This window comes from Heterocephalus glaber, unplaced genomic scaffold, assembly GCF_053883595.1.
Source record: "Heterocephalus glaber isolate CG9 unplaced genomic scaffold, H.glaber_assembly_v1.0 deba00001764, whole genome shotgun sequence".
Taxonomy (NCBI): Eukaryota; Metazoa; Chordata; class Mammalia; order Rodentia; family Bathyergidae; genus Heterocephalus; species Heterocephalus glaber.
The window spans coordinates 6,831,993-6,853,443 of record NW_028258461.1 but is presented as its reverse complement, the minus strand read 5'-3'; the positions used below and the strand labels follow the sequence as shown (position 1 = coordinate 6,853,443).

At 36.8% G+C, this 21,451-nt stretch overlaps 1 protein-coding gene across 14 annotated transcripts in view; it reads right to left on the bottom strand.

Moving 5' to 3' along the window:
* The window catches only part of Atp11c (ATPase phospholipid transporting 11C (ATP11C blood group)), a 176,446-nt gene that overhangs the window by 58,462 nt on the left and 96,533 nt on the right, over nucleotides 1–21,451 (bottom strand). For 13 of the 14 annotated variants that reach the window (XM_004862303.3, XM_013078680.3, XM_087202110.1 and 10 more), the window contains 7 exons: nucleotides 14,039–14,167; nucleotides 12,026–12,129; nucleotides 9,874–9,924; nucleotides 8,916–8,980; nucleotides 8,508–8,589; nucleotides 7,413–7,563; nucleotides 5,401–5,598 (listed from right to left, as the gene is read on the bottom strand). In XM_004862303.3, the coding sequence (XP_004862360.2) occupies nucleotides 5,401–5,598; nucleotides 7,413–7,563; nucleotides 8,508–8,589; nucleotides 8,916–8,980; nucleotides 9,874–9,924; nucleotides 12,026–12,129; nucleotides 14,039–14,167 (780 nt within the window). The remainder of the gene's footprint in view (nucleotides 1–5,400; nucleotides 5,599–7,412; nucleotides 7,564–8,507; nucleotides 8,590–8,915; nucleotides 8,981–9,873; nucleotides 9,925–12,025; nucleotides 12,130–14,038; nucleotides 14,168–21,451) is intronic. The other variant, XM_087202109.1, reaches the window with a different exon arrangement.

The following is a 21,451-nucleotide window of genomic DNA, read 5'->3' as shown; positions in this document are numbered from 1 at the left end:
GGTGAGGCTGGATAACTTGTATTTTTAAGTCTCCAGGTTATGCTGACGCTGTTGGTCTCAGAGAACCACTGCCCCAGCATATGCCACATACTCAGGGAAAAGGGGAGCTGTGATCTGTATTAAAAAGTAGGCTCATAATTAAAGGAGAGAAATAAAAGCATAGGATGCTGCTTGACTCTGCCTCACAAGCAGCCTTTCCCTCTCTAATGATAGGTTTGTGCTTCCTGAAGAAGGCTCCTTTATATCAGCAAGTCCAAACTCATCATTTTGTGGACTGAAAGCATAAAATGAGTGATATGAAATTCATTTCTTGAAACATAGCTTTCAAAAGACTTGGTTGATAAGACAGTCTAGACAACTGGCAGTAGCTGGGGTTACCTAGCCAGCTTCAGAAATGAGGGCTCTGAATCACTTGCTCCCTTTCTTCTGGTGGTACTGGAGATGGAACTCAGGATGGAACTCAGACCTGCTAGCTAAGTACTCTACCCAGAGCTACACATCCAGGAGAAATGTTTTTAAACCCCCAGTCAGAATTCCTAAGGGCAGGATGGGTGGGGGGTGGGGGGTGCTTCCCTCCATCTGGCAAATTAGATAGTTAATGCAACTATATTGGCTGAAGGTTCAAACAGCCCACCACTTCTCCATTTAACCTTATGCTGTCAGAATGGCAGTGGACTGAGGGGAAGGTTCCTGCTAGACTACTGCTTCCTTCATTACAGACAAGCGCAGTGGCCTAAATCTAATGACCATTCCAAGTGTGAAAAGGTTTGGGTATAAATAAAAAGGAGAAATCATAGTTGAAGGTACAGGAATAAATAAGTGGATTATGCAATGAGGGAAATTCAGAATCACGTTAACACCTCAAAAGGGGCTCACAGCAAGCTCAATTATACTAGATGCCTAAAAAGATGGAGCAGTATGTTTTTCTAATTCATTCCTTATTTTGGAACCTGAGAAGATTAAAATGGAAGCCTACAAACCTCAGTGACCACACCCAGACATTTTCAATGACTGGACTAATAATAATTATCAATGACTGAATGGAATTCTACTAATGCCACCAGCATCTTTGAGTTGTGTATCTTTTTGATCATCAGTGTTTGAAAATGGGGTAGACTGTGACATTGTGAAATAGATATTTGATCTTCGTCCCTATTCCCTGACATACGATCCTAAAACCCTTGGAATCTCTCTGGACAGACGAGTGTCTTTTGAATGTTAATGAGATGACTAGTAGCACAGATTCTATATAGCTTTTGGCTAGGGGCAGGTCACTAGGAAGACTAAGGCAAGATCAGGAAGTTGGGATTTTTCAGCCCCACTCTACAACCTCTAGTGGGAGGGTAGAAGGGCTGAAGGTTAAACTGACTGTCAATGGCCAAAGATTTAATCACTCAAGGGTAAGTAACAACGAAGCTTCCATAAACAGCCACAAAGACTAGGTTCAGAGAGTGCCTAGCTAGCTGATCATGTACAGGTTCCTAGAGAGTGACACGTCTGGAGAGGGCATGGAAGCTCTGCAATCCTCCCCACACACCTTGCTCTATACATGTCTTCCACTTGGCTGTTCATCTGTATCCTTTATAGTAAATCAGTGAGCATAAGTATGTTTCCCTGAATTTTGTGAGCTACTCCAGCAAATTAAGGGAATCCAAGGCAGAGATCATGGTGCCCTGATTGATGGCTGGGTGGTCATAAGCTCAGGGTACAAGCTGTACTTGGCATGTTAAGGCAAAGGGCAGTATCCTGGGACTGAAGCCTTCAATCTGTGTGGGATCTGATACCATATCCAGGTAGATAAGTGTCAGAAGTAAATGGAATTAGAGGATAGCCAGTGGAGTCCACTGGAGAACTGTTGCTTGGGGTATACAGAAACTCCCTCAAGAACCACATCTTCTGGCAAGAGTGTTGTTTTGAGTGACTGCAGAACAGTGAAGGAAAAACCACATAGGTATTATGTTTCCTGTCTCTTAGTGAGATAGTTGCTATAGGGCAGAAAGAGATCTGAAATACAGGTTGAACACGTGAAATAGTCTACTTCATAGGTCAAAACTGATTAAAAACATTTTATATGGTTTAATGAGTAGAATATTTGGACTGAAGTCTTGGGTCTGCCATCTACTAATGTTATTGGCCACTGAGGTCCTTATGCTCAGGTTCATTTCCTTGCCACTGACCAAATAAAAGGAGGTCATTTATTTTTGTAAAAAGGAAACAGGACTTACTCAAAGCTAGCTCCAAGGAATGGAGGAGCCAATTTGCCTCAAATCACCATCTCACCTTGTAGAGTACAGGTGTATTGGAGTCTTTGATAGCAAGGATCAGTGAGGGGGAGGGGGATACAATGAGACAACAGACACATTCAGACTTGTTTCAACTCTTCCTAGACCCAGACCTCTCCCTACCTTGCCTAAGGAAATGAAGCTGGACTTGAACTCCTAGTGCCAGCATCTGTATATTCTGCAAATTCATCTGGACTGAGAACAGGTGGAGGGAGCTCTTTATGCCCTAGGCCTGAGGAAATCTGAGGAAGCCATTTGTCTCTAAAGGGGAAAAAAATCTAACTTTCAAAGTTCAGTTTGTGGTGCCAGGCATACTAACTTTGTGCTTTGGGGAAATATCTTTGTTTTATGAATTTTAAATATTAAATTTAAATTATAATACTTGCTGTATGAGACTGTAAAGACTAAATAATAAAGCTCAATAATAAGTATGTTCTGAAACTAAAAGGTGCTATATAGATGTTGATTGTTGTTGTGGTTGACTTGTCCAAAATAGTGCAGCACTAGACTCTTTCCATTGCCTCACACTCCCCAATTTTTTCTGATTGATTGTGATCACATTGGTAAAGTTAGATCTGTTATGTTTCCCCAAGGTAGACAGATGGTGGAAAACTTGTTTTCTTGTTTACAATAGTAACCTCAATACTTAGCAACATCCCAGGTAGATAGCAGAAGCTGAATATATTAACTACCAGATTGAATTACTGAAGTCAGAATTCTGTATATATTTAGATGATAAAGTCACACAATCAGGCATAGCTACAACACTGTGAGAGGATATGGAGGAGGAGACTAGTCTGATTATTAAGGATGGTTTGAAATCATTCAGTTATACAAAAGATTGAGGTCTGATCAGAAAAGATCTCATTATTTTCTGAGCTGACCAGTCTATTTCCTTTTGTTTCCTCTTTTTGTATCACTGCACTAAATATATCTTTCTATTGTTTTTTTTTATACACCAATGGGTCATTCTTTAAAGAGGTTAAGCAAATGTTTGCCATGGCATTGACAGGAATGAACTGATACTGCCTTTAGTAACATAAAAAGCCCTAAAGGTCTTAAATTATGACTCATCAAAGAAGAAACTGATTACACTTAATTTTGTGTGTACCAGTCCATTGAGTGCTAAATGGTGTAAGAAAGCTATTTCAAGGCTTCTCTGCATTTTCATTCACATATTTTCTAAAAGTACAAGCTGATAATGATAGCAAGTTGTTTAGATACCATATTAATTGAAGTGATGGTCTACTATTAACTTAGTGATTTGACTAAATGTCAATTGCACTCCAAAATGCAGAATTTAGTAAAGGAAGAAAGTGGTAGCTGAAACAAAAACTGTAGCTTCTTTTCACTGATCAAATTTACCAGATCATTACCCAAAACTGTACTTTACTGTATCTAGTCTTAATACAATATAGATGATGAGAGGAGGTTTGCACTCCCAAAGGTAATATGGAATCTGCTGAAGTAGGGATCTGAAGGAATGAGGGAAGGGTCCCATCAAGTGCAACTAGGCCTGAACATCCTCTCTGTCTCAGGAGATCATTAAGTGTAACCTCCGGATGATGGCTACTCTATTTTCAGTAGTAGTTACAGATATCCCCAGGGTAGCTATGCTCTCCCTTGGGTAGGTTAATCCAGACAACCAGGCACTGAATCTACACCAGGCACATTTAGAGTGAGCCACTAAAATAGCTGTCAGGGAAAGGAGTTTATCAGAGGTGACTTCTACAACTCAGAAATTTGTTTCAAGCAAAAGCCTGCAGATTGATGCTTTCCTATTGAAACTACAGTAGTTCTATTCAGATAGATCTGTCCCTTGGATGAAAATTCAGGGGTTTAAAAACGCTAGGATCTGTTACAGCAGCTCAAATCACCAACAAAAGAATCTTCTGCAAACAGTATCTCAGAAAAACCATTGGTTGATTCATTTCTCGTCCTATTCTTAGTGCCTCAGTATCCATGTGGAATGCAGGCTTCAAGGTCTGAAATACTTGTGCCTTGAAGTCAGGCCCAAACAAAATGGTATCTGCAGATTCCTTTCACCCTTTCAACGGCAGCTGTCCAGGGCATTCTTTGGTTTCAGGCAAAGACTGTGTCAAGAGCACAAATAAAAGAGCGGGGAAACGGGAAGGCAAAACCAAGCAAGACAGAATTTTGAGGTATAGATACAAATCAGCACCATTTAGAACAAGTGTGGAGCCTTGTTCTAGCCATACAGTTCTATGAACTGAATTTACATATTCCAGCCACAGAAATGACATTTCCATAGCCTTCTATATTCTAAATATGAGAATTAATTGCAAGCCAAAAAATTCCCTCAGCCTGTGAAGATCATTACATGACACACAATAAATTCAGATAAAGGGAAAAATGTTCTAAATACTAATGAGAAAAACACCTAAGAAGTCATCACTTGAAATTACAGTTAAACTGCCTTGCCTTAGAAAATACATGCTCCTGGGTTAGAAACAAGGCCACAGTTTTGGTTACATTGGTATATTAAGCAAAAAGCATTATGGGAAGGGCACGTCATCACATTTTCCTTTCACTTCAAGTTCTAGTCTGGAATAAACAATTCTGTTTGCTAGTCTATATTCCATCTGATCAACAATTTACCAAAGAAATGCCAATGGGACAACAATAATCAATTTTGTTTATGGGACTACATGTACTTATAAAATAGCTATATTTACTACCTTGTATCCTATCCACAAATAATTTTAGATAATAATGAAAACTACATGTTTCCTGTTTCAAAGCAACAACATAATCTAACATCACCTGGTGAATTTTAAAGAGAATTTCTTTAATATTCAAATATATAAATTGCATCTTTCTCAAAATGCCACCAAAAGAACTGATATACACCTATGAAAATACTGCTTACTTTTTTTTTTTTTCCGGTACCGGGGATCGAACTCCGGTCCTTGCACTTGCGAGGCAGGCGGCAGAACCAGAGCTAAATCCCCAGCCCTATACTGCTTACTTTTATTACGTGCCTGAATAAAGAATTTTCTTTGAGTAACATTTTCAAACATGAAACAGTGACATATATTGGTAATCCAGATTACAACAAAGATATTTTCCCTTCTTTTAAACAAAAATGGATTCTAACCTGACCAAGTTCTTCATTAAGGTCTGATGTGTTAACCAAGGCACCTTCATTAATTTCTTCATCATAAAAGTCCTTATCCCAAGAGATGAAGAAGGAGCCTAAGAATTTCTGCATTTCCACTGTCACATACATGGAGACAGGAATGATAAAGTTGAAAAGAACCATAAACGACAGGAAGTCGGTGAACATTTTCAAAACCTAAAATGAAAAAGACAGTTCATGCTAGTTAGATGCACAGCTCTGTCAGATACGTATAAGAAAAAGAAATGTTTAACTTTCCCTTTATTTCAATGCTAAAAACACTGTTCTTGCTATAAAGATACTCCCCAATGACACTATATCATTGTAGTCAAAATTATCACAGTATGTGAGAACATTTAAGGATATTCTGAATGTTACTATTATTCTTCAGGACATATATGTTCTCTCTTAAAACTTTTTTCACTTCCTTAAAATCTTTGCTCCTTCTACCCCTAGGTATGAATGAGAGACCAGAATTTACAAGAAGGTATCCATTATGCTACTAATATGTTATCTCACAAGTTCGTACTATATTAAAATGCCACAGCCTCCTGTCAAATTGCTTCAAATTAGACATTGGAATAGGAAAAGACTTCATGAACAAAACCTCAGCAGCACGAGAACTAGCAGAAAGAATCAACAACTGAGATCTCATCTTATCAAAAACCTTCTGCAGTGCAAAAGAAACCACCAACAGAGCTAACAGACAACCTACAATATGGGAAAAAAATTTTAGCAGCTATACCTCAGACAAAGGACTACTGTCTAGAATCTATAAAGAATTGAAAAAAATCAGACTCCTCAAATTCAAAGACCCAATTCAAAAATGGGCATCAGAAATGAACAAACATTTCACAAAGAAGTAAAAGCAGCAAACAAATATATGAAAAAATGTTCAACATCACTGGTCATTCGAGAGATGCAGATGAAAACAACACTGAGATTCCATCTCCAGAAAGAATGGCTGCTATCAAGAAATCAACCAATAACAAATGCTGGCGGGGGTGTGGGGAGAAAGGAACCCTTCTCCATTGCTGGTGGGAGTGCAGACTGGTGCAACCACTGTGGAAGTCAGTATGGAGATACCTCAAAGAACTAGGGCTAGAGGTCTCATTTGACCCAGTTATTCCCCTGCTAGGTATCTTCCCAAAAGAATTAAAAGAATCATACCACAGTGATATATGTGCACCCATGTTCCTAGCGGCACAGTTTGTAATAGCTAAAGCTTGGAAGCAGCCCAAGTGCCCATCGACTGGAAACTGGATACAGAAGATGTGGTTTTTTAATAAAATGGAGTACTACTCAGCCATAAAGAACGAAAAACTAGAGTCATTTATAGCTAAATGGATGCATATCGAGGCCATACTCTTAAGTGAAATAAATAGGACACACATGTGTAAATACCGAATAGTTTCTCTAGTGTGAGAAACTGACAGTGTAAACAAGAGTTAAAATGATTAAAATGAATAACTGATAATTTGAAATAGGAAAAAAGGTCCAAAGACAAAGGAGTGAAGGGAGGGGAAGGGGAAAGGAAAAGAGGGAAAGGAAAAACTATGAGAAAAGAAAAAAAAAATGGAAATGAAATCTATGTAAATAGGTAAGGGCGAAGGGGGTGAAGGGCACACAGGTAATGGGGAAAACAATAAGAACCAAGATATATCATGTACAGGTACAAACACCCAATGATAAATGTAAATGAACTGTATACCTAAAATGTACCATGAAAATGTATCAATAAAATTAATTTTTAAAATAAATAAATAAATAGATAAATTGCTTCAAACTGTTAACTGAAGAGCTAAAAATAAGCATAAATGCCTAAAGTAAAATTTTAAAATCTAAATATTTAATGGTTTGGGGCCACCATACAACCAAAAAGATAACACAGAAGCTAACAAAAGGTATCATCCCTCTGAGCAAGTGTTTCAATAAAGGGTGGCTTGCTCACAAAGTCCCAGAGTTAAAATTTTCAGTGGAAAAAAAATTACCTTAAAAGTCTCCCGTTCTTTCTGAGTCTTTCGATTATACCAAGGTTCGTCATTGTGAGGGGTACTCTGCCAAATATACTTTAGAGTAGTGCATACTGCTGCTTTGGTCAGTAAGATAAATAAATATACAATCAAGAAGGCATTAATGGATCTGAAAAATAAGATAGCATGGTGTTTATAACCACTTAATTACTCGTGACATCAACCAAATATAAACTAAACAGTTCAGTTATCTAACACTTCTTTTCCATGTATGATGTGCAATGATAGCACAAAACTTTAGCTAGGAACCTCAGTTATCAAATCTGCATCATTGTCAAGTGACACAAAAGAAAAGCCAGCCCAGAATTGCTGTTTATTGATCATCAATGTTCCCCAATGTGCAATGACTGGCTAGCTTTGACACACCTTTAGTAAGGTTCTTGTAAAATGAAAGGAAACAGACACACACATACACTACTACCTATTCGGTCTTTATAGGAGTAGCCTGTCTCCAAGTCCCTGAATCCTAAATGTTTGGGATTGAAGGCAGGACAGCAAATACGTAATCCACAAACTTCGTATATACTCCTCTCAGCATAGAGCTCTGGAGAAGGTGCCACTGATATACTGATAAACTGGGTAACCATGCCCACAATACAGAGTCCCTACCTGTGGTACCTAGTTTGGAGGTCTACCAGGAACCACTTCAATATTTGCTAGGAGACTATAATCTATGTTGTAGAACCACCTTGCATATAGCAACTAGAGGACCCCAAATCATTGACTCCAGCAACAAAAGGACATGAATTAATAGTTCAAGTAAACTCTACCCTTTCGTAGCTATGTAAGCTTAGGTAAGACACTTATCATCTTGGAGACCATTTTCTGGTCTAAAAAGTGGAAAGGGTAAGACAAATTGCTTCAAAGTTGTCTAGAATATTAAATCAAATCGGACATTAAAATCACTTTGGACAGTTTCTGGTACATAAAGGAGTGCGTAAAATGGTGGCTGCTATTATACTCAGTATATTTTGTTACGGTTGTGATTTGGAATTACTGAGGAAGTAACTATTTCAATAAATAATAACTAAAGAAATCATGGTACACACTAACTTTTCGACAGCAGAACGTTTCTGCGATTTTCCTTGGTAGTTCAAAGCCATTTTGGTTTCCATCCCAGTGTAAACAGCAACTCCTAAAGAATAAAAAAATTAACGAAAATTAGGTTATAACAGAACTTGTCAACCAAATCCCTACCCACTTGCATCTATGAATTCTTAAGTCTACGTAAGTGAGAATTCTAAGTCCTATTCTACGTACCAGTTGATGTACCATTTACAGTATAATTTTAATTCTATGAAGTATTTGTCATATTTTGTGTCAGTTTACCATCTTGTAAATTCCCAACACCTAAATATAGGTTAGAATAAATGGCAATATCTGCCACATTCACTTTTAAATATGTGCTGTTTGTTCACAGGCTTTACAAAACATATTTCTTATATCTTAAAAACTGTTCACCATATATCTTCTTGGTATTTTTTAGTGTAGCTCCTTTCAGCAAGAGATTTTCAGGTCCCAAAGACCTAAATTAAAAAAAAAAAAAGTGAGCACAGCTTATCCAAAAAATGCATAGCATCATCAATTCTGGGGACAGATTTTGTCATGACATGCATCTATCTCCAAGGGTTTCAGAATGTATTTGTCTACTTCTGCCATATGCCTACTCCCTAGGACAAACTGAAAGATCCCTCCCTCTGAAGTGACTTCAGGGTACAGCACAGATGGAAGCACATCAGGAGTGGCCAGCAACATTCAGAGGTAAAGAAATGCACAGAGGAATCAAAGGATTATGAGTCATAGATAGTAAGACAAGAACAAGACAGAACAGCAGATAGAGAGAAACAAGGTCACAGATAAAAGACATCTTTGTAGAGCATAAACCTACCTTTTGGGGATCACTGTGCACCTTGCATTACTATTTATTTTAAGTTTTTAAAAGTGTGACTATAAAGGTCAAGTGGAAAAGTTGAGGTAATTAATTGTTTTAAAAAAAGCATCCTTCTTTGTATGAATTACCTCATTATAAATGATCAGCCTTTCATTTTAATTAGGTCCAAGTAATTCTTCTAGCAGTTTATCCACTGCCTACTCCCTCAGTCACTCTCTATTAAACATTCTCCAAGCGTATTTCCAAACTTGTGAGCCACTACCAGAGATAATAACCACAGAGGCTAGAGTAGGTTTGGGAATACTACAGGTCAAAGGGTCTGGAAACACTAAGGATTATTTTAGCAACCCCCTCTGCCTAACACACAGAGATGTTAACATCAGAACCCTACCAATCACAGGGTTAGTAACTTATTCAGTTTTGTATCCTTTTTTTTTATAAGGAAAGGTATTTACCTATTTGGTGAGTTTAAAAGAGAAATATTTCGCCCTCTCCCAAAAGGACAGATTAAAGGAATAATCAACGAACCTGGCAACAGCTTCAAGACTATTACTATAGATATTGATTCGCCCAACAAATCTGTGAAAAGAACATAACAGCAAGTATGTTTTCTACATCCAAGTGAAATCCAAATACAACCGATATGAGAATGAATCAAAATACAAATAATGAAAAAAGGTAAGACTTTGAATGAAGAATAAATCCTAGGGGAAAAGTTACACTGAGCCAATAAGGTACATAACATTTTAAACTAATCTTTAAAATAATAGGGATTGTAACAATGTAAACAGAGATTCTGAATTGACTTGCAGGCTCTACCAGGCATTATGCATGCACACAACACCCTTCTCCTTTTCACCTTTATATAAATAATGAGGCTTCTGCTTTGGATTCATGTGAAGAAAGGTTTCTAGTGCTAAAACACAAATTTTAAAACTGTTAGTTCAGTAGTTCTTACTCCTGAGAATGAATCATGCCCACTGAAGGACTTATTAAACCACAGATTTCTGGGACCCATCCTCGAGCTTCTGATTTAAGCAGTTCACAGGTGATACTGATGCTGCCGGTCCCAGGATCAGAATTTTGAACCACAGCACTATGTCTTAGACAATGAACTCGTGATTACAATCTGGGAAATGTTCAGTCTCTGTCTTGCAGCTCACCTCAATAGTGAGTTTGACCCAGGCACTTAATATGGCTGGGCACATGGTAACCTGCATTTCTGTAAAATAAGAGTAAAAACGTCTAATCCCTCCTTAACAAGAGTGTTATGAATGTTCTGTAATTTGCATTATGAACAATGTTTTCATTATAGGAAAACAGAAAATATGAAGGCCTGTAACTTCATTCATCATATACTAATTACGCCAGAACTATACTAGGTGCTGCAGACACACTAATAAAGACATATTCCTTGCCCTAAAAAAGATAAGTGAATAATACAATACAAATACAGCGCAAGGGATTATTACTAGGGTGGCAGAAGTACAAGGTATTCTGAAGTCACATTATATAAAAGATTCAATCTAGGCTAGAGAATTAGGAATAATATTGTCTGCCTTAAAATTCTTCATATATAGGACAACTGAAAAATCCTGGGGTTTCTCTATGAATATGCTATGAATATGCAAGAGTACATATACTGCTCTGTAATTTATAGGCAGAATAAGCCACTTCCTCTTCTGGGACCCCTTGGACTTTGTACTCACCCATTATTGTACTATAAGTTTAGCTTTCCTGTTTTATCTACTTGTTCACTGCGAGCTTCTCAAAGGCAGAGAATACCTGTTTTACTTTATGGTCTTAGTTCCCAGTGTCAAGGTGAATACGGAAGAGGAAAGAAGGAATTATGGGAAAAGGAAAGAGGGCCCTGTTTTCACAGTATGATACTTTGTTAGGTGTCAGTGTAAACCACATCCATCCACTCAGTTCCCCATTATGATCAATAGCATTACTAAAAAAAAAAAAAAAAGCATTACTAACAAAATGGCTGGCCTAGGCAACTGGTGCCATCTGTAACAGTGTAAGAGAATAAAATTGAACCACACGGGAATAGAAGCTGTTACTATACCCCATTAGCACCATGTTCTAATCAACCAAACTAAACAGTCTTAAAATCAAATGCCAAATTTTTGACAAACCACAATGACTGTTAATCAGCAAACCTAGTCCACACAGCCTAGGTATAATAAAACAGAAGACATTTTTATTGCCCCTTCTACTTACCTGCTTACTGTGATCAATTTGCAATCCTCAGTTCATTGTGATCACTGTAAAAAATGTGCCTACTAATTGCATGGCCTTGTATTATCTTCTCTTTTTAATGCTGGATGGCATGAAAAAGGCTTATTTTGTTTTAATTAACTTTGTGTACTCCATGAGTCTGATAGAACAGCCTTATGGGATAACACAATTTTAAAATTTGATAGATGGTCATGTTTACAAGTAACAAAAATAAAAATCATAGGATGCCTGGGCCCACAATGATTTATATTAGGCTGGTAGTGAACAAGACTGATCTGAATCATTTCCCTGCCAGAAGGAAGAACAGCTCATAAAAACATACACTAGAGTAGGCTGGTAAGTGGTGGGTGGTTTTTTAATCTTTTTTTTTTTCAATACTGGTGGCAAAAAAAGAGAGGTAACAAATAGCAGTAAAGTGAAGCCACGTGACTCTTACTTGTAGAGGTCAGGTTGAGGCTGTTCACATTCAATTGCTGCTCGGAGCCTATCGATGGATTCAGCTGTACAGAGTGCAATAGTGTCCCGTACTGCATAATGTGTCTAGACGAAAGCAGAAGAAAAAGTAAATACATACAAAAAGTGTTTCTTTTCAAAACTGTATACCCAACTGATTCCAGAAATACAGTCTGAGTAAGACCCTTTGGCAGACTTACTGCAAATACTGATGCACACTTCCCACCAAAAAAGTTATATGATATTATTAACATAAATTACAAACAATTAAAAAGATAACCTTACTATGAAGAAATTTCAAAGTTAAAAGGAAAAACAACTAAGAGTTACTCTTGATATTGACAGCAGAGTATTCCATTTTCAGCATGCATATAATTGAAAACTCCATGAAAATTAATACATTTATTTTTTTCTCCCACTTATAGAACTGAGACTTATTATTTTTTCACTATAGTGTATGGCAATGCAGAGATACACACTTGAATGGAACATAACCCTTTTGTTTCTTGGGGGGTTTTTTGGTACCAGGGATCAAATTCTGGACCTTGCACTTGCGAGGCAGGCACCGGAACCAGAGCTAAATCCCCAGCCCCCTTTTTGGTCAAAATAATGCAAAAATACTGTCAACGGTAGAAAAATTATTAATAGTTTTATTACACAAATAGCTTAATTAATGGTCCTGAAAATGCTCAACATTACTATAGTTTGTATGAGAGACAGGAACACGATGTGTCTTGGGTTAGAATATTCTAGTGTACACTGTGCACTTGACTCAAAACTCAAGGCAAGATCCAATGAACCCATTTATAAATCATCAAACAAGGGCTAATGCAGACTCAAAGAGCGGACTGCTTACACAGATGGAAATGCTGTTGACATGGTCTTTGGGGAATAGTACACAACTGCCTGAGCTATATTTAAAACTATCACCTGATTTTGAAAGCCTGACTTGATCAGATTAGTGTAAAAAAGAAAAAAAACACTACTGAAAGTTTTTTTCCTATAAGCACTTTTTCACTATTAGGGAATCATTAGGTAAACTTCTTGATTTTATCTTGACATTCCCTAACATATAACTCTGTTTTTGAACAGTTTAAATGCTGCTACCTCATCACAGTGTCTTGGAAATACAGAATCAGTCACCTAACACGTAAAGTTCCTTTCTGAAATATTGAGCCCCAGTCCTCAACTCCAGAGGGAAGAAACGAGTAGAGGAGCCCTCCAAAAATACACGCAGAGGTAAGCACATGAGTATCGCTCCTCAGATGCAGCACAGGGAGAAATCCATCTTCACACTCTGGGGAGGGTGCTGGATGAAGGCCAAGAACTGACTGCACCAGAAAGTATCATCACCCATTTTCACAAAATTTACTTTAACCCATTTAAAATTCTTCCTAGTTCTGATAAAGCAAACATCTGCCAAACTGCACCCTAAGATACTGAAAAAAGCAATCAGATTACTTCAGGTTAGATTTCTTGCAACTCAGGAATAAACATTTTTAAACTAAAATATGAATCACTTTTAGAATAAAAAACAAGTTGTAAGGTTAGAGTACATGGAATTATTTTTATACTTATATAAAGTTTTGGCCTATAATTATTTTCATTTACAAAAGCTTAAATAGAATATTAAGTGGATGTATCAATATGAAATTCAAGCAGCACTATAAAAATTGCTGTGGTTTTTATCTGGGCCATGGTGTTCTCCCCACCCAACATCATCCTTTTTCCCAAAGATGAGTATTTCCTTAGAAGTTAAAAAGACAATTATAAGGCCGGGGATTTAGCTCAGTGGTTCCACTGCCTGCCTTGCAAACCAAGGACCCAAGTTCGATCCCCGGTACCAAAAAGAAAGAAAAAAAAAAGGCAATTACATAACAGCTGCCTTCAAATACAAAACCTAGATGAACAAGAAAAATGGGAGAGTAGAAGTGTTAGGAAGCAGTAATGTATAATTATCCTTAGCTCAACACAGGCCAGGATTGGTCTCTATTACCTTGCAATTGGATTCTCCATCGAGACTGGCTGTAGTGACATAACAGGTTCCATCAGTGGTGCAGGATGATAGAAGAATAAGATCACAGGGAAAGGTTTCATCTGCCTGTACTTCTACTACATCACCAACCTAGAACGGAGAGTAAAATAAATATAAATATTTTAAGTTCCAACAAAGTACTCATTATACCACAAGCTAAAGTCAAAACAATAATAAGAAACATATACAGCTCTGGGGCTTTGAGAATAACTCTGCATCCTATACCATGTTTTCAATGAAAAAATATTACTTAACATTCAGAATCCTCTTTAAGGTCACAATGATTTAGGATGCTTCCAGATTACCTTAGCACTGACCTCTACATCTATAAGAAACAATTCTGACACTCATTTGCTCTCTGATGTTTCTGGCACTAATGTTTGGTAAGACAATGCACACTATCACTTCATAAATGAGTCAAGGAAGATCTACTTCTTACAAGTTAGGCACTTCACGAACACAGAACTGCTACACTCCCATTTTGCACTACGCATATTTCAACATACTTTGCCTGCCATGTGACAATAGCTATGACTGTTGGGTGTCAGTTCTTTTTTTAGTGCACAGAAAATCTCAGTTAATTAAAGAGGCAACAATTTTTCTCATTATATTTGAAAAATAATTTTCTACAGGTAAAGTTTCTAACAATTCATCTGCTATTAGAAGAATCAATACAGCAATGAGAAATGACTTCCTATCATCTCAAGTAGAGGAAAAACCCAAGAAAAGAAATCATGAATAATTTAATAATGTAGGGAGTAAATCATACTAGTTAAAAGCTTGGATTTTTTAACCTGAGTTCATTTCCCAGCTCTGCCATTTAACTATATGACCTTGGGTGAGTGTCTTAAATGACTGCAACTACCTCAGAGGATTGATGTGAGAGCGAAATGATGACATAAGTAAGACATTAAGCAAAGTGCTCAGCACTTATTAACCATCTGATGGGGATTTATAATAACAGTTATTAATATCATGCAACTTTACTGCCAACTTATGAATACTCATATAACATTTGCTTTGCAAGACCTATTCAGGAACAGTTTTATTTTCTTTACCAATATTAATGAATAGCCAAGAGCAACAGCATCAATAATTGAACTAATTTGTAAATAATATTTTGTTTTGTTGGATCTTTCCTTCCTTACATAAACACTTATGCTGCTTACAACAAAACCACAATCTATGCAGAAGAAAAATAATTGTAGGAGATAGGCAGGAAACATTCCCTGGCATGGTTTCAGGGAAATGTCCCTTCTGTCAGGGGGAGGGGCAGGGTTGTAGAAATAAAAGCAACTCTGATTAAGAGGATGAGACAGGAAAGCTATGTGTATCAAGGACTTGACTACCGCAGGAAGTGAGAGTGAGAATATTGAGAAAGCTCCAACCTGGGGTTCAGGTACATATACCCTACCTAATATTAAGACTGGAATAGGAGAACCAATAAATTGTTCTGTTCCCACTAGGGGCCTTACATTGAGTAACAAACAAGAAATAGCAGTCTACCAGTGGGGGAGAAACAAGGGAACTGAAAGCCACTCTGTGGCTCAGGAGACCAGAATGTGCTAAAAGAGAATTGCATACTTAAATGATAAATGTTATGTTATGCATAATTTATCACAAAAAAGACAACTGACTGTCTAAAGCAAATATGGTAATGTATCATGGACTTTACAAAATGCAGAAGTAAAATCACAAAAGTAACACAAAAAATATGAATAAGGAAGTGAAAATATACTGTTAAAAAGCTTCTAATATTATTTGAAGCTGAGACTAACACATTAACTCATCAGAGGTCAAAGCAGATCTGAGACAACTCTTTTGACCGCAACCTCTGCAGAGTTAAAACCTATACTGTAAATTCTAGAGGAATCACTTAAAAATTTACAAAAGCTAAAATTAGTGAGCCAATAGAAGAGATACAGTAGAATCACAAAAATACTCGAATATTTCAAAAGAGATGATGAGACAGATAACCAAACCGTATCACCAATTCCAATAAATGTTAGTTTTCTGAACTATCCATTTAAAAAACAAGGACATTCAGACTGGCTTTAAAAAAACTAGGAATAAAAAAATGTAGAAAGATTAAAAGTGAAAGGATGGAAAATGGCATACACCACCAATCAAAAGTAAGCTGGACTGACTATATTATCAGAACAAATTAGTTTTCCAAACTAGGAATACTACTAGGGACAAAGAGAAGTATTGCATAAGGATAAAGGGGTCTATTCACCAAGAAGACAAAACAATCCTAAATATTTTTGCACTCAGTACTACCAAATACTAAATACACTGGTGGAACAGAAAAAAATAGACAAATTCAGTCACAGTTGAAGATTTCTCATCTCCTTTTTCATTAAGGAATAAAACAAGTAAAATGTTAGTAAGTATACAGAAGATTCGAAAACTATTATCAACCAACTTGATCTAATTGACATTCATACAAAACTCCACCCCAAAACAATAGAATGCACATTCTTTTAGATGCTTCTTAAGTGTACATGACAGCAAAATATCATATTCTGACCCATAAACTATATCTTAGTATAATGAAAATTAAAATGATACAAAGTATATTCTCTGAACACAAGAGAATTAAATTAGAAATCATTAATAAAAAGGTTACCTTGAAAAATATTTGGAAATTATATAACATACTTCTAAGTAAGACATGAATCAAAGAAGGATGACAAAGGGAATCAGAAAATATTGCACTGAGTGAAAAAGGAAAACATAACATACCAAAATTTGTGAGCTGGTGACATAAAGCGGTATTTGGAGAAAAATTTACAGTATTCAATGCTTATACTAGAAAAGATGTTCAGCGCAACTACTTTCACTATTACCTCTAGGGTAACTCCTCATTCTAACCCAAGGAATTTCCCCTCTCCCGTTTGACATCATCTCTCACTCTCTGCCCTGATCTAAATGTTTACATACTCTACCTCTCCTACAATTTTTTTCCTGCCCAACTCATTTGAGAAAACTGCTTTCATTCTGTCTCTAAACACAAAGAGTATTTTCTGAAGCTCTCACTGGGTTCTTATCAGTTACCTTTTTGTGTTTTTATTCTCTTACCATTATGTATCATGATTACTCAAGTAGACTGCAAAACTCCTTTCTAGGATGAATCATCTCTTCTCATTCTTTGTAACCCTTCTGGAGCTCCGCATAATATTTCCATACATTTTGATTGATTCGCTGATTGAAGTTCGAGAGCACAACCTTTATTTGGTTTTGGCTCTAATACAAGACATATTACTGAAAAATATTTTACTATATGTAGTTTCCAGTATTTCTGATGCCAAAACACTATACTCTTTCCTTTAAAAGTAAGTTTATATTGTTTTTTATTGGAATTCCTCCAGTCATGTTACTAGGTCCCATACTCTATACTATGTCATTCCATCCAGGGTCATGGCTTCATATGGAATATACAATATACGCTGATGAGACCCAAATTTCTCTTTCTAGCTGAAACATTTCCTAAGAACTCGAAGGATGACAACTACATGTCTAATAGGTGTATCAAAAATAAGACAGCAAAAAGTGAATTGTAGATTTCTCTTCACTCTCACCTATTTCTAAATCTGTTTTTTCCCATCTACCACAACTCAATAAAAGTACCAGCATTTTATTTAATAGTACTATTGTAATTCATGCAGTTAGGTCAAAAGCAAGAAAACTTTCTTAATTATTCTTTTTTTACTCTTTCCCTCACTGCTTCCCTATATATAATAAATCACTAAGTCCTGATATTTCCACCTCCAAATATATCCACTTCCCTTAAAATCCAGATAGATAGTAGAGAGTTATGGTTAAGAAATGGACTCTACATTTAGATTTGCTTCAATTCAAATTCAAGCTTTCCCACTTAGTAATTGTGCACAGGTTTCTTACCCTCCCTGTGCTTCAGTTTCATCATTTGTAATGAAAGATAGTAAAAGTATCTATGTCATTGGGCCACAGTGAAGTGAGGTTTAAATGAATCAATGTAATACGGAAGAAAATGTTTGGTGTATACATCATATAAATGGTAATTACTATTTTATTATCAATACTAGTATAATCCTAATACAAACTCTCACCATCTTTTGACTATATTATTGCAGTAGTCACCTAACTAGTCTCCCTGATTGCAGATCTGTTCAAGCTTCCACTTTGCCTATTCTCCAGAATTTTAAAAAAGATCTAGTCACCCCCTCGCTTTCCAACACTTCAAAGGATTCCCATTGCACTGGGGCTGAAGACCAAGTTACTCTCCTGTTCAAAAATAGTCTTGCCAAACCCTTAATCTTTACTCCTTAGCCAAGGGACCTTAGACTACACTAACTCCCTATAACCATCTCTTCCCACACATGTATACTCCAAAAGTCCTCAGTCAAATAGCATTTTACCCAACAGTATCAACTTATTATAACTGGCTGAGGTGAGCTTTAAGGCAAAGAAGCCTGCTGAAGGAAAGGCAGGCGACTGGGGGCTTTTGCAAAGGGGGGTTAGGGTGGAGTTACAGCAAAATTTTTTAAAAAGAAAGAAATGAGGGGTGAGAAAAAGGGAAGACCTGTGCCTACTGTGCAATTTTACTAAGTAGCCTAGAAGCAACAGATTTTATGCTATAAATCATTTAGACTGCCTTTGATATTTATGCTGAACAACAGTGCTCAGTTTTTATGCTTAAATAGAAAACTTCACATCTTAACCTGCTTTAGTTCAACACAGGATCTTCCCTCATGAGTTGCAGAGAAAGGAGGACTCAAGTGACCCTTCCACTCTAATATTACTCCCATTACTACTCTAATAACTTGCAAGATAATTTCCTATTTCTGGAGATATGGAGACCTCTTTTTATCTCAAAAATAGCAACTTTCTGATTATAAAATGAAAAAGAATCAACCACATCTCATCAAAGAAGATACACAGATGAGAAGGAAGCATATGGAAAGATGGTCGACATCATATGTCATCACAAAAATGCTAATCAAAACAATGAGACACTACTACACACCTATTACAACGGCCAAAATCTTAACTGACATCATCACATAGTGATGAGGATATGGAACAACAGAAACTTTCATTCATTACTTGTGGGAATGGGAAATGATATAGCATATAGCCACACTGGAAGATACCTTGACAGTTGCTAACAAAATAAAACATACTCTTACCACACAATCCAGCAACTCTGATCCCTTATATTTATTCAAATGAAGTAAAAATTTATGCCTATACAAAATCCTGCACACAAATCTTTAGAGCAACTTTATTCATAATTTCTAAAACCAGCAAGCAAGTAAAATACCTGTCAGGAGAAAGAAATACAAATAAACTGTGGTACATTTAGAAAATGGATTATTTTTCATCACTAGGAAGAAATGAGCTATCAAGTCATGACAAGACATGGAGAAAACTTAAACGCATATTACTAAGTGAAAGAAACCAATGTGAAAAGGCTACATACTTTATGATTTCAATATGGTATTTTGGAAAAGAAAAAGCTATGGAAATAATAAAAAAACAAAACAAAACAAACCTCAGTGGCTTCCAGGAGTAAGGGGGAGTGAGAAATAAATAGGCAGAACTCAATAGAATTTTTTTAGGGCAGTGAAAGTGCCCTGTATGATACTACACTGTTAGATACTGCAGGAGACCAGCTTGAAATCACACTGATCAGGCTTTAGATATTATTGATTTGGTTTATGAATTCGGCTATTGATTAAAATTATGAGTCACTTCAAGGCCTAAGTGTGAATTGCTAGTTGATCTTTTCAGCTGGTGTTTGGAGACAGACTTCCCTATGCCAAAGGTCACAACTGAGGTCTCAATGATCAATGAGGTTGTGACATCTCTATTAGCAAGGACACACTGCAGCTGAGAATTATGACTCTGGGTAACCATTCTCTAAGATCAAATGTTAGCTAAGATAATGCAGGTGGCTCGTTAGCTAGGACCTGCAAGACAGCACAGGTGCCTTGGTAACTGTGACCTGTCCTTCACAAGTATACATAGTTACTCCCCTCTTACAACCTGGCTCATTAGTGTGTTAGTTCTGCTATTTCCTACATCTGCCTTCACATCGCCTTCCTGTGTTGTATAATCATAAATACTGACTAATCCAGAGCCCGTCGTCTTAGCCATGACAGAACTAACAGCAGGTGGTCATTAGCCAGGAGAGGGCTAAAAATCAATTCCTGGCCTCCCAGAAGTAATAAATTATCATCTATTCTTTATTCCTTGTTCTTTGTATATTATTCATTCATCCTCTCCTGTCCCCTCATCGGGTGACCAGGCATTCCCCAGTGACTGATCAGGCTATCAACCCGACAACTGGTTGGGACATCACCCTGACAAGATACATGTCATACATTTGTCAAAATCCATAGAATGTATAATATAAAAGTAAATCCTACACCGGGTGTGCTAATGCACACCTGTAATCCCAGCAATTGGAAGGCTGAGGCAGGAGGATCACCACAAGTTCAAGGCCAGCCTAAACTACAAAGTGAGACCCTGTCTCAAAAAAAAAAAAGTGAACCCTAATGTAAACTATGGACTATGGATGAAAATGATGTGCCAAAGTAGGTCTTTTATTGTAACAAAAATACCATTCTAGTATGGGAAGTTGATAGTAAAAGAGTATGTGTATGGCAGGGCAGTGAGTACTATATATGGGTCCTTCCTATACTTTCTGTTACATTTTGTTGTGAACCTAAAACTGTCCTAAAAATACAATTTGTTCAAAAAAAAAACCAATCTCGTGGGAAATCTAATGGCAATCAAAAACGTGTGATACAGGCAAGTGTAAAATGTTATTTGATAAAGGTTTTATTGGGTAAACATTTGGATAAAATGAATTGCCTGAGATCTTAAAAAACTAACAGTACATTTCTATGGGAATGGAAATGGTAAGGCCACTGTGGAAAACAGTTTGTCGCTTCATTAAGAAGTTATTCATAGAATTACCATAGACCCAACCATTATCTGCCTCAGTATATACCCCAGAGAATTGAAAATATATGTTCAATCAAAAACTTCTACTTGAATGTTTTTAGTCACAATATTCATAATATCCCCAAAGTAGAAACAATCCAAATGTACAGTAGCTAATGAATAAACAAAATGTGGTACTGCAGTATGTTCATACAATGAGATGCTATTCAGCCATCAAAAGGGATGGACTGCTATTACAGGCTACAACAGATAAAGCTTTCCTCCCTCCACGCCCTAGGTGGCGCTGTGGATTGAACACAGGGCCTTCGACATACTAGGCAGGTGCTCCACCACTTGGCTACACCTTCAGCCCTAGATGAATCTTAAAATCATTATTCTGATTGAAAAAAGCCAGACACAAATGGTCATATAGCCTATGAT